At 34.4% G+C, this 16,418-nt stretch overlaps 1 protein-coding gene across 6 annotated transcripts in view; it reads left to right on the top strand.

Annotated features, from left to right (window-relative positions):
- The window catches only part of PIK3C3 (phosphatidylinositol 3-kinase catalytic subunit type 3), a 69,437-nt gene that overhangs the window by 21,174 nt on the left and 31,845 nt on the right, over window positions 1–16,418 (top strand). For 4 of the 6 annotated variants that reach the window (XM_040656095.2, XM_003642902.6, XM_004949049.5 and 1 more), the window contains 11 exons: window positions 324–478; window positions 1,244–1,331; window positions 2,473–2,540; window positions 5,726–5,831; window positions 6,628–6,744; window positions 8,472–8,603; window positions 10,682–10,810; window positions 11,131–11,200; window positions 11,763–11,827; window positions 13,422–13,506; window positions 14,995–15,069. In XM_040656095.2, coding sequence (XP_040512029.1) covers window positions 324–478; window positions 1,244–1,331; window positions 2,473–2,540; window positions 5,726–5,831; window positions 6,628–6,744; window positions 8,472–8,603; window positions 10,682–10,810; window positions 11,131–11,200; window positions 11,763–11,827; window positions 13,422–13,506; window positions 14,995–15,069 — 1,090 coding nt within the window. Of the gene's footprint in view, window positions 1–323; window positions 479–1,243; window positions 1,332–2,472; window positions 2,541–5,725; window positions 5,832–6,627; window positions 6,745–8,471; window positions 8,604–10,681; window positions 10,811–11,130; window positions 11,201–11,762; window positions 11,828–12,810; window positions 13,363–13,421; window positions 13,507–14,994; window positions 15,070–15,904; window positions 16,008–16,418 lie in introns of those variants that run through there. The other 2 variants (XR_003072332.3, XM_004949052.5) reach the window with 2 other exon arrangements.

Genomic DNA, 16,418 nt, shown 5'->3' with positions numbered 1-16,418 from the left:
AAACTAAAATTTATTTTGTGAACACTGGAAGCAAGTAGGGCAGCTTAACTAAAGTGTGTTTTAGAAGCATATTTCAAATGAAAGAATTAGTGAATTAACACTTTGTTTAACAAAGAAGTAGTGATGTCATAATTCTTACCTTTTGGGAGTCTAACTCCATTGTAGAGCATATCTTCTGTTGTATGTTTTTTGCTGTTGAGATGCTATTCCATTTCTTCATATCCTGACCAAGTTTTTCTCTTATTAAGAATTCTGAAATCAAGGCAGCTTTGACTGATTCTATGAATTCATTTTCTTTTTTTTTTTTTCCCCCCCTTCACGAGGATTTACTAATGTACCTGCTGCAGCTAGTCCAGGCATTGAAATACGAAAACTTTGATGACATAAAAAATGGACTGGAACCCAGCAAGAGGGATAGTCAAGGTTCAATGTCAGAAAGCATGACAACATCTGGAACTAATGGTACAGAAATAGACAGGTAAAAAGCTAAAATTTTCAATAAAAAGAATTTTAGAAGAATTTTTAGGGAGAATCAACTGAATGTAAAAGAGCTGCTGGGGCATATGTTCTATTAATTTCAGTCCAAAGGAAGGGCTGAACTCAGTGATTAATCTGACACTAAGTAAGTCACAAATTAATTTGGTTAACAGAAGTCTTTAGTTTTTCAAGTCTTAAGCTTCAGTGTCTAATTACTTGTGCCACTAATGTGTACTCTCCTTATTGTAAGTATACTCCTTTTCACTGGTCTTACTACAAAGCAATTCTGTAGAGTGGCTATACTGGTCTACTCTATATTTGTCTACTCTACTGTGTGTGATTGCATTCCGGATTTGAGTGTTCGCAGGTGTTGTGTTTTAGCAACTTCATCAGAAACACTTTAAAAAAGCTTACACTGAAAACATGAATCCAAATTCCCTTGGATGTCTATCTATTTTTTATGGAAGCTGAAATAAAACAGTAAGATTGATGTGACTGAATGTCCTGCACAACCATAAGTTGTGTAACTTAGTGGGTACAGATTTTTGATGTTTTCAGGAGCAATAGTGATTAAAGCTGCCATTCTGTTTGTTCTGGAACAGAGTTGAGATTATTTATTTACTAGTTCTTTAAAAAAGTACTTTCTTTACAATTTTCCTAGTTTATTGTTTTGTGGAAGTCAAATGCATTGCTATTTCCTTGCACACTTCCTATTCCTAAGAAAGAACTTTGAATCACAGCAATTACACTCTCTCCTTTTTTATAGTTCCCAGATCATGACTCCTATTCCACCTGTCTCCTCACCACCTCTAACTTCAAAAATGAAGGAACCTGCAGACAATGAGAACCTTGATGTAAGTGAAGTGTTTTACATTGCAGTTGTGATGTTTGAGGTGTTTTAGTAGGCTTTCTACTTCTGTATGTGTGTGTGTGTGTGTGTGTGTATGTGTTCGGATTTTTCTGTTGTACTTTGCAAAATATTTAAACGCTCTAAAAATATAAATTCAAATTAAATACAAAAACAAACAAAGCAGTAGCTTATCTGAATTTCTGGTTACATTAGTCAAAGACTGAGCATTGAATTGATCAGGATAGCAAGCGACTCTAAGTATATTACAACTGCAAAGACTATGCATGCTGAATAGATACTGATAATCACATGATTGTGTTTGAGCTGTATTAAATTTCTTTTTTTTTAATGGGAAACAGTTATCCAAATGTTTTTAATATCTGTAGTGTGTTCCTCCTTTAGCCAAATTGGCTTTTTTTCTTGTTTATGAACCTAAGGACACTATGTTGAATTATATCCACCAAGGATTTTTCTCTTCTGTTTAAAGTAGAAATTGATTAATAAAAGTGGGACTACAGGAAGGGAAAGGTACAAAGTAAAGACAATTTGGGGACATTTAATTTTTATCTGATGTATAGTTCATTGGTGTCTGAACAAATTGTCCATTCCTTTTCACAAATTTCTCTTTTTGGGTCTCAGAACTGAATAGAAAATAATCCTCAAATGATGCGTATGAACAAAGATATGCAGATTTCTTTTTGGGCTCTTATACCTTGGATAAGTAGCTAAATGCTCTGTGAACTCTACAGATTCATTCATTAGAATGAACATCTTAATGAGTTTTAATTCTTCTGGATGCAAAGTAGGTAGCAAATACGCTTTAGGCTTGAATCTCACACTTGGAAAATTGCATAGGAGATAAGTGTAAAGTCTTGTACATAGAAGGTTAATACTGAAGATCTGTAGTTGGTAAATGTGCTACTTTAGTAGACTTTTTTTTTTACTTACAGCTTACTGCTGGGATTTTTTAAAGTAAAAATTAAAAATAATAGCTTAATTGTAGGATGAGTTGGATTCAATCTTTAGAAAGGAACATATCTCTTAAAAGTCTGTGAATTAATTGTGATTTTTTCCTTAACTAAATTTTACTGATGTGTTCAGATTTATTTTATTATGTAATTTTGCTTTTCTTAAATTCCTCACAGCAAGACCTTTGCACTTTCTTGATATCACGAGCATGCAAAAATTCTACGTTGGCAAACTACTTATACTGGTATGTAGTAAATTATTTATCAATGTGTAATTGAAATCAAAGCTATAAGGCCCAGAAGGATGCACAGGAAAAGATAAATTGTTTTGAACTTGAGTCTCCACTTCTGTCAGAATGAAGTAGTGCATTTAAAACAATATACATCTGAACAGAGTATTCAGTGAATAAGGGGCATGTACGCAAATGTGATTGACTGATGATCTATAGAACATTAAGTACAGTATTTAAGAAAAAAATATCTAAAACGAAGCATTTTTACATTGTCATTTGATTTGTATATGGTGGTACTTAAGAAATAAAGCTCCTTGCAGTGAGTAAATTTTCTCAATCAAGAATGAACTTCGTGAAGGTTCATAAAGCACTAATTCTTTTGTACTAGCATAATTCTTCTTTTTAGATTTGATTTGTGCTTATGTTGTGATTGGAAACAAAAATTCACTGCAGATGTGTACTTTCTAAAGGGATCTAGATAATGAAGAGGTAAGGTTTTGTATCAAGTAATTCAAAAACTAAACTAGATTCTTAAACTAGTCATCTGTGTTACTTATGTACTTAATGGAATAATCATTTCTAGATGTGGAGTACAGCTCTATGTTATTATTAAAACAAGATAATTCACAAGTGTGTATATTTGTGCACATGCATATATGAACATAGAAACACATACACAAGACATGTATATTTTATAATGGAGAACGTAGATACTTATGATTTTAGCCAAATGAAGTGATTATGATTTCTGTCCTTTTAGATGTATTTAATAAATACTTATTCACATTAGCAAGTACTAATTATAAATTGAGTATTTTATATATAAAAGCATGGTGTTATTAAAATTTTTAAGTACGCTAACCTCTCCTGAGAGTAATTTCGTAGATTTCTTTAAGATTTATCTTTTCATCACATTAAGGCATGTAAATTCATGACATAGGTAGTTTCTTAGTATACATACTTTCATTGTAGTGGCCGAAGTTGATGCTTGTCTTCGTAATAAAGATGCAATTAAATTGAAATGGCTAAGATATTGGCATGCTGAATTAATGTGGGTAGAAGCCAAATGTTTGACCTAATTAAACATGCTTCATTAAAACAAATGTTGGTAGATTAGCTAAATTCTATCATTCTGATATAACCTGTGCACTGATATTTCAGCAGCATCTCCAGACAACCTACATAATGTTTAAGTGTCCAAAGCTCAGAAGTTTTTGTCTTCGAATAGCAAGAACAAAAATAGGAAAAAAAAACAACAAAAAGCCTGAACAACAAAGCAGAGAAAACACCACAAAGTCATTTTGCTCATTGTTCTCTTTCCAGACATTTCAATTTCTCAGTGACAGAATATAAATGTTGAAGCCACTGTTTGAGCTGATGTAGCCAAAAATCCAGTTGGTTGCTCATCACTTGCTTGTTTCAGCTATCCACACACAGTGTGCACCTAAAATAATGGAAAAGTTTGATAACTATTGAAAACTAAACCTCCACCCTCATTCACTTGCTGTAAAGCTCTCCTATCACTGTACTTTAACTGTGCCTACAGAATTCATTGCGTTTTTACTTTCCCCTGTGTGGGCGTATGAGACACCTACCCAAGCGTTGTTTTAAAGTAGGTTTAAGAAATTGTCTGGGTGGTTTTTTGTGTGTATGTTTTTTTAAAACAAACTAAGATTATAATTACATATTTCAGTTTATTGCATCTAATTTTCCTTTTAAGTTTTAGTGCACAGACTAAAGATCTTTGTCTTTATGATCATACCATTGCAATCTAATTTTGTCATTTTAGGAATGTAACTGTAAACCAATGTAAGAAATTGCCTTGGGAGTAATTTCCAGTTATTAATTAACATTTAGAGAAAATGCATGGAATATTTTACATACCCTTAATATTTATATATGTATTTGTAAATAAGACTAGTCAAATTTAACACATGCAATTTTTAAACACTTATAGTAGAGTTCTTATGTCAGTGTAAACAAAAAAAATCAAAAATTCTTTATGCAGATAGAACTTTAAGAAAACTAAACTGAAGCCACAATGAAATGCTTCTATCACTGCAACTTTCTGTACAGCTGAGAAACATGGATGCCTGTAACTGTTTGCTTTAAAACTGATGATATACCTTTCTGACTCCTTTTCAGGAGGAAGGAAGTTTGATTTGTAGAGCAAGAGAGTTGTTTTTGACTTGAGCGATTTCCTTTTTTTTTTTTTAGTTATGACAGCAATTTCCAGATTATCATGAAAATAAATGTCCAGGGTGTTTTGTAATTTATGTTCTACCATATTAAAGCTGATATGAAATCAGTGTAAAACTGAAGTGTGTAACAACAACAAAAACAACGCATGTACAGTGTGCACAGCATTCTTGAACACTAGCTGAAGTTGTAGAGGACTCTGAAAATAGCATTGCTCATTTGCAGAAAGCCCCCTAACCATATGAAAAATCACCTATAGAGGAGGAGAAACATGATGAATATGCAGTCACTTCAAACACTGCAGTGTTTGAAAAGAGACTTTTTCATCTCTACCTTTTTGTTTGTTTGTTTGTTTTAATATACATAGTGGGTTTCTTTTTTTCTGGATAAAACTTGAGATATTTCCTTAAACAGAGAAAATATTTTGTGCACAGCTATGTCTTCTTGTCAGTGCTATGAATGGAAAGAAGCACAAGATCTTTCAAATAACTAATTATTACATCAAAGTAAAATACTGTCAGTTACCGTACAACCATCTGAAATTATCCTCTTTAATTTTGTTCCTACATCGCAATTTTAGAAGTGAGAAATTGATCTGAAATATAGAGTTTGCTACTTCAGGATCAGTATACTTTCTTTCACTGTTGCTGGTAGGAAAGAGATAGGATAGGAGGATTGTTTAATGTATACTTGAGTCAGAAGTTTGCATTATGCCTGCCTGTAGAGGTTGGCAGCACTTACAGTGCTTGCTTGGAGTGTTTTATCATTTCTGACTTGTCCTGTTTAAGAGATGAGATGTTTGCTGTAGTGAAGCACCTCAGAAGTGTGGATAGGCTATCTTAATTCAAGTGGAAGTTTGTAATTATGAAATGGAGAGCTCATCTGTTACCTCATTCAAGAATGAATTTGTTTTCAGATCCAGACATACAGTGCAGGGCTGCTGTGTTAAATATGTTGTAATCTGGTGCTGCATTAACTTGAATTTTTTTATAATGCAGGTATGTAATTGTGGAATGCGAAGACCAAGACACTCAGCAGAGGGACCCAAAGACTCACGAAATGTACTTAAATGTGATGAGAAGATTTAGTCAAGCCTTGCTAAAGGTAATGCCTTTACATAGTGTTTTTTGTTAGTCATTTTGTAAAGAGACGTATCTAGAAAGAGGACACTTTGTGTCAATTATTGAAATCTAAAAAGCTTCCACTTTTGCTTGAATTTTCGGTGTTTGTAGTAAACTAAAGAGGCTACCAAAAAAGTGAAGGACGATTACTGAAAACTGTCCTCTGTCTTATTTCTTGCTTCCATTAGTAACACGCTGATTCTAAAATCCTCTGCCTTGCATAAGCAGTCAGTTATTTCTTATGCAATTGAAATTGAGTCAAGAGGCCTGTACTCCAAACTCAGAAGAAGGATTGTTCTGTTTGCCTTCAGCAGAGGGCTACATAGGGGAAAAAGCAAGAAGAAAGTAAAAAAAAAAAAAAGTTTTTATGAATTGCAGTGCATAATTTTTTTAGTAGATACATGGTCTTTCCTGATTTTATTGTGTCTCATGCTTTGTATTCCCATTTTACCAATGTTTTTGAATCTGACTCTTAGGCTTTGTAGAATGTTCTGTGTTCCTGCTCTTACTAACTTCAGTTATGTGAATAAGCTTGCCATGCATGACTGTTCACAACTAAAATTACTGATGCAAATTAAAATACACTGGTAGGTCAAATAATTAATTGCCAACTGCAGTGATTTTGATTGTATTTTACAGAAAATATCTTCAAAATTGAAAGGAAATTGATCTTTATTCACTTACTTCTTAAAGCCCCAAAGTCTAAGATCACAGGAATAATTTCTAGGTAAGGTAATTATGGAACAAAAAACTAATTTTGTTTCTTTTAATTCACTTAGGGTGATAAGTCTGTCAGGGTTATGCGTTCATTATTGGCAGCTCAGCAGACATTTGTGGATCGGCTGGTTCATGTAATGAAAGCAGTGCAGCGTGAAAGTGGGAATCGTAAGAAAAAGGTAAATAAGAGATTGGAAAAGTTATCTCTGGGCAGAAATTAACAGCGTGAGTGTTAGCTTTTCATGAAAAATTCTTAGCACTGAAATGTTACAGGACAGATGGACAACTTTTAACACAATTTCAGCTAATTTTAAACAAACCTAGAAGAATATTAGATGAGTCAAAGTTATAAAGTGCTCTGAAACTTCAAAGGTGGAAAAAAGAGGCCCTTCAGAAAAGTCTCAGGGTACTGTCTCAAAAGTAAAGTATTGGAATAATGTGAAGAGATGGCGATACGAGAATGAACAAGTCATGGAAGACGTAAGAAGGAAGCAGAGATTGTTGTGATGATTTTGTGATGATGTTGTGAATTGTTGTGTGGTTGTTATGAATTGTCAAAGAATCATGCAATGACTGAGGTTGGGTGGCACCTCACTAGGTTATCACATCTCACCCATTTCTCAAACATATCCCTTTCAGTAGCTTGTTCAGGGCTGTGTCTATGTAGCTTTTTGGTATTTTCAAGAGTAGAGACTCTCCAAGGACTCTAAACGATATTACCCATTGTTCAGTCACCCTCACAGTAAGCAGGTGTTTCCTGACATTCGGATGTGCACTACCCATGCTGGTATGTTTGTCACTCCTCCTTCTTATTGTGGCAGTGGACATCACTTAAAAATGTCTAGCTGTCTTATTTGCTCCCTCTCTTCATGTATTTCTGTATGTGAATAAAATCCACCCCAAGGCCTTTTCTCTTGGCTTAGCAGGCCTGATTCTCTCAGCCTTTCCTCCTAGGAGGAGTGATCCACTCTGTTAATTTTTGTGGCCAGACACTGTGACTCTCTTCAGTATGCCCAAGTCTATCTTGTGATCTGGGTCCCAGAACTGGGCACAGCACTCCAAGTGTGGCCTCATCAATACTGAGAAGAGGAAGGATCATCTCCCTTGAGCTCTGGGTTAATATGCTTAATGCATCCCAGAATACCATTAGCCTTCTTTACTGCAAGGTGTCTACCAGACCCTCAGATGGTGGATTTATTTATTTATTTATTTATTTGTGCGAAGGAATTTATGCCAGTGTAACGAAATCAAGAAATTCAACTAAGAAGACTTCTTTTGTTCTGAGAGCAAAAATCAAAAATCAGTTCCTTTGTAAGATGTGTGTATAACTACTTGAAAGGGAACTGTTAGCCTTGAGAGAAAGAATTTCTGTCACAGGTACCTTCTAAGATATTTCACCCTTCCTAGTTAAAATACTGGGTGAGCTTGACAGGTGTGGGGAGGGAGCAGGATCTCCAAAGGAATTTCTGTCAATTTATTTTCTTTTCCTCTGACATATACCATTATTCTTTAACGTGAGTTTTCAGTGTAATTATCTATTACCTTCTTTATCTGTGGAGTATGTTTGTGCAGGAAAATGAAACATTTAAGCCTTGTATCACTTCCATGAAATTTTGTGACTGTGCTACATACTGGTAAGAAAGGTATAATCGCTAAAAGAGATGGAAGGTTTTTTCAATCCATAGGAATGTACTGCCTGCTTGTGCAGTGTTTGATAGTGTTCTGTCAGATGTTCTTTTTTCAAACTAAACCACGGGGCTTTGATTTTGGAAGCATAAAGAATTGAAAAAGTTAGTGATTTATTAGTAATTACTATGTATCTGCTTTTAAAAGATTTTAATTGTTTCTGTGTACCTAGTAAGTGTGCTTTGAGTAAAAAACAAGTATTTGATTATTTTTCTTTTAGAATGAGAGGCTTCAGGCATTGTTAGCAGATAATGAAAAGATGAATTTAGCAGAGATGGAACTTATTCCTCTTCCTCTGGAACCTCAGGTGAAAATTAAAGGAATAATCCCTGAAAAAGCCACACTCTTCAAGGTAAATGACATCTAAATAGCTGAAATATAAACTATGACCATCAAGCTTAGAAACATCAGTTGGAATGTTGAAATGACCTGATCTAGTCAAGGCAAGATCTAACTGTAACATGCTTTTAAAGTGGTTGAATAACGTGGGTTTTTTTTTTGTTGTTGTTGTTTGTTTGTTTGTTTTTGTTTTTTTTTCTGGAAGTACTTTCAGGCACCAGATTCAAGCTGCTTTTGTAAGACTGATAATGTTTATGAAGTAACTGTTCTCCTCTAGAAAAGGGTAAAATTTTATGTACAAAACTTCAATAATGCAAGTGGTTCACCGACCAGAGATGTTCTTCCCAAGTTGACAATAATTCCTACTTCAGAATTTATCTGAAACTTGATGAGTCTGTGGTTAGGAGAAATATCATTTATGATCAAAAATCTTACAAATCAAGTCACCTATGTGACACCTAAGATACATATGAGCATGTATTCCTTTTTAAAATAAAACTCTTGTTAGGGGCTGGAAAGAAATACGATTGTTCATTTCGGTCTGTTGCAAAAGACTGCAGGGTAGATCATGTAACCTGAGGATAAATAACTCCTTAAATTATACCAGTTCTATTAATTGTGGTTACATGGCTATTCCTTACTCTAGTTACTGAACAGTCAATGTGCTGTTAAAAGCACTAGTTTTGTTTTGCTTCTTATGCTACTTGGAGTGTGAGTTATTACCTGTGTCCAGTAATTTGATTTAATTTCAAATCATTTAGTTGACCAAAATATGTTTTACTAGTCAGGCCTCTAACCAGCAGTTTAAAGAAGAGAGAAAAGATTCAAGCTGCTCTTGCAGCCAGTGTTACCAACCTCTGCTGTAGGCTGTAAATTTATATATACTTGCAAATTTCAGTGATTGTGGAATGCATTAATTTCTGTCAACTCAGAGAAACATCTTTCTATAGGGGAATCTTTCTGATTCCCCGTTGGCTCGTTTTTTATGTACCTGTAACTTTGAGGAGTACTCATCTTCCACTACATGCTCAAGTATCTTGTTTTCAAATTGGAGATAAATTTTGATTGTCCTGATTCTGAATGGTTACTGATTTCCATTTAATTATTAATCTTATGCTATGAGAAAATAATCAAACTCTTAGATGAATGACTAATTTTTGGTGCTTTTGGACATCACATGGCAGATTTATGGAACTTTATCTTAAAAAAAAAAAGTATTCCATGTGAAAACATATAATATAGCTGCTCAAATATTAAACAGTGTCCTTGATTTTTATTGTTTTTGCTTTGAGGGAAGCGACTTGGGTCAGTTGCAGTAGGTGAAATTATTCATGTAGATAATTGATTCCTTTCAATCCATTTTATTTGAAGAAACAGCAAACAGTTAAATTGATTTTCACTAACGACAACGTGAAATGGCATTTTTGCTTTTACTAAATAGATTAAGGAAGCAGTTAATTTTTAAAGATGACTTGCCTCTAGCATTCTTTGATGTTTATCCTATAATTGTGTCTTTATGATCCGGTCAGTTAAAATTTGTTTTGTTGTGACCTTTTGCTCAGTGCTTTTATGTTGATTGGAATTAAATGCATGCAAACAATTTGAATTCTTCTGTCCTTCATCTTCAATGGCACAGGTTTAGGGAGTGGCATTTAGGGAAACAGTGTATCATTTACACTTCCCTATTTTTTCTCTTTGAAAATGAAGACACAATGAAGAAACAATGAAGAGCCAGAGGGGATTTCATTTATTTTTATTTTATCAAATATGCTTAGATCACAATTTCTGGTAACTGAGAATGACATGGTCTAATTGATTCCTAAACAGTAGATAACTACTTTAAGAAGTTTTTAGATTTGCTTATTTTCTGCCAGACTTGAGGAACATTAAGAAACTTCTAGTCCTTGCTGCCATGCTGCTAATAACCAAGGAGACTTTTATGTAACTCAGTTTTATACCTTATGTCTTATTCTTGCCTATTTCACTTACTTATAATTCTGTAAATATGGATTTACATTTTAGAAATGTACTGTAGCAAAATGTTAATGTGAATGTTGCTCTGAGCCAGCTCAGTAGAGTTTTCTGTTCCAGAGTGCCTTAATGCCTGCTCAGTTATTCTTCAAGACGGAAGATGGAGGCAAATATCCTGTAATTTTTAAGCATGGAGATGATTTACGTCAGGATCAACTTATTCTTCAGATTATTTCACTTATGGATAAGGTGAGGACTACCATCCTGTGTTGCGTTTCTCAGTTCTTGATTCTTCTCAACAGCAAGACTACTAAAAACTGTTAATGTGGCTAATATGACAATTGATCTAGCTAATACATTTTGGGGTTTTTCTGACCTTAGTTGTTTTTTTTTTTTTTAATAGATCTTTTCAGATTCTGTTTATATTAAAAAAAAAAAAAATCTCAAATCAGCCTTCATTCATTACTGATTACAGTGAAGAACTTCATAGATCAATGTCCAGTATTATTTTAGAAACATAGCTGATTTTTGTTGCTCTCATTTTAATACTTCTTTCTACTCTATCCCAGCTGCTAAGAAAAGAAAATTTGGATTTGAAACTGACGCCATACAAAGTGCTGGCAACTAGTACAAAACATGGTATGAATACTTCGTTTTCTAAAAGTACAGTATTGGGAAGAGTTTTTCTTTCCCTCCCTCATTGACTGTTGTGACATAGATATTTTACTTTACATACAGCATTCTGAAAAAAGAGCTCAGAAGTATAAGATAACATATATAAATTAGTGAAGTAACCAACAAGTGACCACGGTATTTCATAGGTTGTGATCTGTGACAGTCACTAGACTATTTCCAGACAGTATTTTTGAGCTAGCTTGCTTGTGTGATCTTGGACAAATCATGTGAATACTTCTACTGATCTTTGCATAAACTGGAGGGGAAAAAAAAAACAACAAAAATCAAATTTGGCTATGCTTTCAGATCCATTGTGGATAAACATTTAGGATGTCATTGATTTAACTTTCTTTTCTCTTGAAAGTTTGAAACAGGCTTTTTCTGTCCTGACTTGGAGTTAGGATGAGTAGTTATATTATTGAGGCCTGAAAATTGGGGAAAAAAAGTGTTTTGTTATTGTTTTGCTTTATAAAGTATCTTCAAATGTCTGTGCACTCAAATTTTTTGTTGGTTGTTTCTTTTGCAGGCTTCATGCAGTTTATTCAGTCAGTGCCAGTTGCAGAAGTTCTTGCTACTGAGGAAAGTATACAGGTATGTGATGTAGTACTTCTTAAGTCTTCTACTCGTCAGGCAGTGCAAATTGCAGCCTTAGATCTTTATGCATGAGTCTTTACAGTCTCTCCACTGATTTCTGTGTCTGTTGTTTAGAAGACAGATGCACCAGATTTTTTTTTTTTGCTTTATAAAAACACACTTTAATTACCACATGAGTGTCTAATGACCTAAGAGTAACACCATATATATAATTAAACTCTACCTTAGTTGAGATACTGATGTTGCGGGTTTCCTGTAATGATGAATGTAATGTCAGACACTTTTCTGTATTTTTCTGTTTTAAGATATTTATTTTGTTTAATCAATGGTTTTGATACCTTGTTAAAGCATGTAGTAATGTTTTTTTAGTTTATAGTTTTTTTAGATTGTACAACTAAGTACTTTGTCCACTTAATTTTTGACATCTATTTCCACTCATAGTGGATGTATAGCTACTGCATGATATGCTTTGGAGCAAATTTTCTGTAATATTAATCAGATTAAGTAGGGACATGTAATTGAATAGTGTTAGACAAAAAAACAGTACAGCTTCAAGCATAGCACAAGCTGTAAAACACCTCTAAGATCATCTGGTCCAGTTGTGAACTTGTTGCCACCATACCCGTTAACCATGTCCCAAGTGCCACATCTCCATGTTTCTTGAACACCTTTAAGAATGATGACTCCACGACCTCATTAGGCAGCCAGTGCCAGTGCCTGACCACTCTTTCTGAGTTTTTTTTCTATAATCTGAATGTTCTGTGGCACAACTTAAGGCTGTTCCCTCTCATTCTATCACCAGTTACCTGAGAGCAGTGGCTGACCCCCACATTGCTACAACTTCCTGCCAGATAGTTGTAAAGAATGATAAAGTCTCCCCTGAGCCTTCTCTTCTCCAGACTAAATAATTCCAGTTATCTCAGATGTTCATTCTAAGATTTGTGTTCCAGACCCCTCACCAGTTTTGTTGTTCTTCTCAGGACTCACTCCATTGCCTCAGTGTCTTCTAGTGAGTGGCCCAAAACTGAACGGAGTTTTCAAGGTGCAGCCTCAGCAGAGTTGAGCACAGGGACTGATCACCTCCCTGTTCCTGCTGACAACACTTTCTTTACAAGTGAGGATACCATTGGCCTTCTTGGCCACCTGGGCGCACTGCTGGCTCATGTTCAGCTTGTTGTCAAACAGCTGTCCCAGATCCTCTTTTCACATAACTTAGCTCAGTGTGATTTTTCCTGATCTGTCACAAACCTATCCCTGTGGAAGTACTTTTGTATTCATGGTTATTAATTAGTATATCCTTAATGTGTTCTTAATTTCCTGAGATTATTTCATTGATGATCTGCATTTCAATTTGAACTTCAGATGTATTTTTGTTGAGTGTGCAAATGTGATTATTAAGATGAAATGCAAAGATAGAAATACAGACTTAAATTAGGTCTTACTAGTTTTGATGGGAAGTGGGAGGTGGCTATTAGCTTAACATGACACTACTGGACTTGCGGCCGTGTTTTATATCTTGAATTACTAGTTATAAAAATCATGCTACAGGTCATAATGGGATAACTAAATGTGTTGATGACTTCCCTTCCAGAACTTCTTCAGAAAGCATGCACCTAGTGAGACTGGACCTCATGGAATAAGTGCAGAGGTGATGGACACGTATGTTAAGAGCTGTGGTAAGTGACAGTACTACAACTGATAATTTTGTATCTGATATATAATGGCTCAGGTGGTTGAGTTATTGAGGCACTTCAATTTAGATGTCAGCAGCTGGAGGAGTATACAGCTGCTTGCTGTTAGAATCTCTGTTGTAGCAAGGGTAGATCTTGTTTATATAGCCGGTGAGGTGTAAAGCTTATTCAGCAGTCCAGTCATTAAGTGCTTTGCTATTAAACTTAACTTTCATTTTTAACTGAAAGATTCTAATGAACAAAAAGCTACTTATTGATTTGTCAGTACTACGGCGATGTTCAGGCTTCTTGCAGCTTTCAGGGTAGAATTAGAGGCCATGAGTTTTTCTGGTAATTAGCATCAGTGCATAGATTTTTGAGATAATGTAAGAGAATTTGGATTTCCTTTCTACCTAGTGCCTTTTTTTGGGGGGGGGAGGGGTGTAAAAGAGGGAGGAGTATTGCAAAATATTTCAGCTTGTTTCCCATTATGATCAAGGAGTCTGCAAAGCCCTCAAAAGGGAATGCCATTGACTAATGAAAAGTGTAATTTTGAGAAGGACACGCAGTGTACTGTTTGTCTCCTCTGCCCTCCTTCCTTCTCCTTGGAGATTAGAAATTAAAAATGCCTTTCTTTCTAGGAGTAATCTTACTTTTGATCCCTCTATGTCATCAGTTAGATTCTACGTAATTTAGGGAGATGTAAAACATTTGTACAGTAATCATCTGTATTTGAGGTAGAAAATTCTAATTTGCTAGTAAAGGAAGTGATTTTTTTTCTTGGATGACTCTGTTTAATTTCTTACTCCATTTGGATAAAAAGAAAATGTGGTAGTGTAGTTTTTTTCCTCAGTGAAAGAAGTGTAAAAGCATGTTTGCTGTCCATTAAATTAAACAGCTTTTTCCTACGAAAAAAGTTATTCAATTGTTGCTCTACAGTATCTTCTTCTTTTATTTTGTCCACTGCAGTTGTTAGAACTTATTAAAATGGTTCAGGTTAGTTGGTGAAGGAAATAAGACTTTGCATTAGTTATAATTTATTTATCACATCCTAGCTTTCTGCTTAGCTTGTAAATATGGATTCAGACATATGCATTCAGATGCATATCAATGTCTAATGCTTGTTTACAGTTTGATAAATATCTTTCAAAGTTTGAAGTGTGTACATTTATTTTGCCCAAAGTGGTTTGAAGTATCTTAATCCGAGCATTGAAATAAATTGTTTTGGTTTTTTTTTGACACTACTATGCATATAATCGAGTAGCAAAAGTTTAATTTAGGCTTCTGAGTAAATCTGAATTTTAGTTTATTACTTTGTGCTCTTCATATTGCTGATTACCTTGATTATTCTTCCCTGTCTTCTGATCCTCTGTGGCATACTGCTTGTGAGCAAAAATTAAGATTACATTATATGCCGTTGTTAAGTGTGCAGAATTTGTTGCTCTTCAGGAAAGATACTTACTTGTATTGATGCTTACAATTTACTTGTTACAGCTGGTTATTGTGTAATTACTTACATCCTTGGAGTTGGAGACAGACATCTGGATAATCTTTTACTAACAAAAACAGGTAAATTCCTTTTAGTAGTATGATTTTATAATGGCATTTGTTTAATTTCAGATATGTGGGTAATATTTTAATGTATTGGCTCAAATTTCCTTGTGGATTGAACCCACTGAGTATTGGAGGTCAGAATATATTCTTTTACTTTCAGTGTAAGGGTATATTGTCACATCTAATATAGTATTTGATTCAGTAAGTCTAAGTTGAAATTTAAACTACTAGTAGTATAGAACCATAGAAGAGTTTAGTTTGCAGGGGACCTAAAAGATCATCTAGTTCAAACCCCCCAATAAAAGTTACGTGACAGATGAATTGTAAGGAAACAAGTAGATTAAGCATGCTCTAATCAAATTAGACAAGGAATAACATCTAGCTGGTATGTGGTATTGATGTTTGTGTAACTACAACTTATATATCTGAAGTCTGAATTCTCCTAAACACAAAAATGTTTACAAACACTGGATTTCTGTATAGATTTCACTTGGTTTATTTTACCATCTTGTATTCTACTTCAGCATCTCTTACACTCATGAAAGCCTGACTTCATGAGAGTTGTTTTTGTTTAAGAACGTGAGTTCTTTCTTAAGTGATGCTGACCTTTTTGAAAGTAGTATGACCATAGTATAGAGTAAAACTTGTCTGCCTTTCCCTAAGATCAAAAAACCTGTTGCTGTTGTCTTAAACTTGTATAAAAATCGTACTTTTTTTTTAAACCTTTTCAAAGGTGAATAAAGGAATGCTGTAGTAGGTAGCTGTAAAGTAATTCTAACTCCAAGTATCCTAATTGATCTTTATCAAACAATTTAATTATTCATTAAATTGTTACGTTCCTGTTTTTCAGATTTCCTAACATGCAATTGAAAGCAATTTCAAGATGTACTAATTGCATGCCAGTTGCATTTTAATATTTTATGTACACTGTTCCTAATACAGTAGACATTAAGGCAAGTATTATCAGTAGTCATGTGGAATTAGATATAATCTTCATAACTTCCTTGAGCTATCCCTGATAATTCTCTCAGATTTGACTTTCTTCTAGAGGAAATGATTCTGTGAACTTTTCAGATGCTTTTCTAAGAAATTGAAAACACGATGCAGCCCGAAACTGGGAAAGCCACATGAGACCTGGCAGAGCAGTGTTCACTTCAAAGTTTTCTCTTGCCTCTGAACATCATGTGTTTTTTTGTTTGTTTGTTTGTTTTTGGATTTATTTTTTTTTTAAAGAAAACCAAGCCCCTGTAAAGTAAAAATCCAAGTGCTTCATCAGACTAACTGGTGGTCAGGATCATTCCAGAGCCCTGCTGAAGCTGGGTTTTTATTTTTCCCAGATATTCGTAGAAGGGATTAGAGTCTAA

The sequence above is a fragment of the Gallus gallus genome, chromosome Z, assembly GCF_016699485.2.
Source record: "Gallus gallus isolate bGalGal1 chromosome Z, bGalGal1.mat.broiler.GRCg7b, whole genome shotgun sequence".
Classification (NCBI taxonomy): domain Eukaryota; kingdom Metazoa; phylum Chordata; class Aves; order Galliformes; family Phasianidae; genus Gallus; species Gallus gallus.
This window is presented reverse-complemented; position numbering and strand designations above follow the sequence as displayed.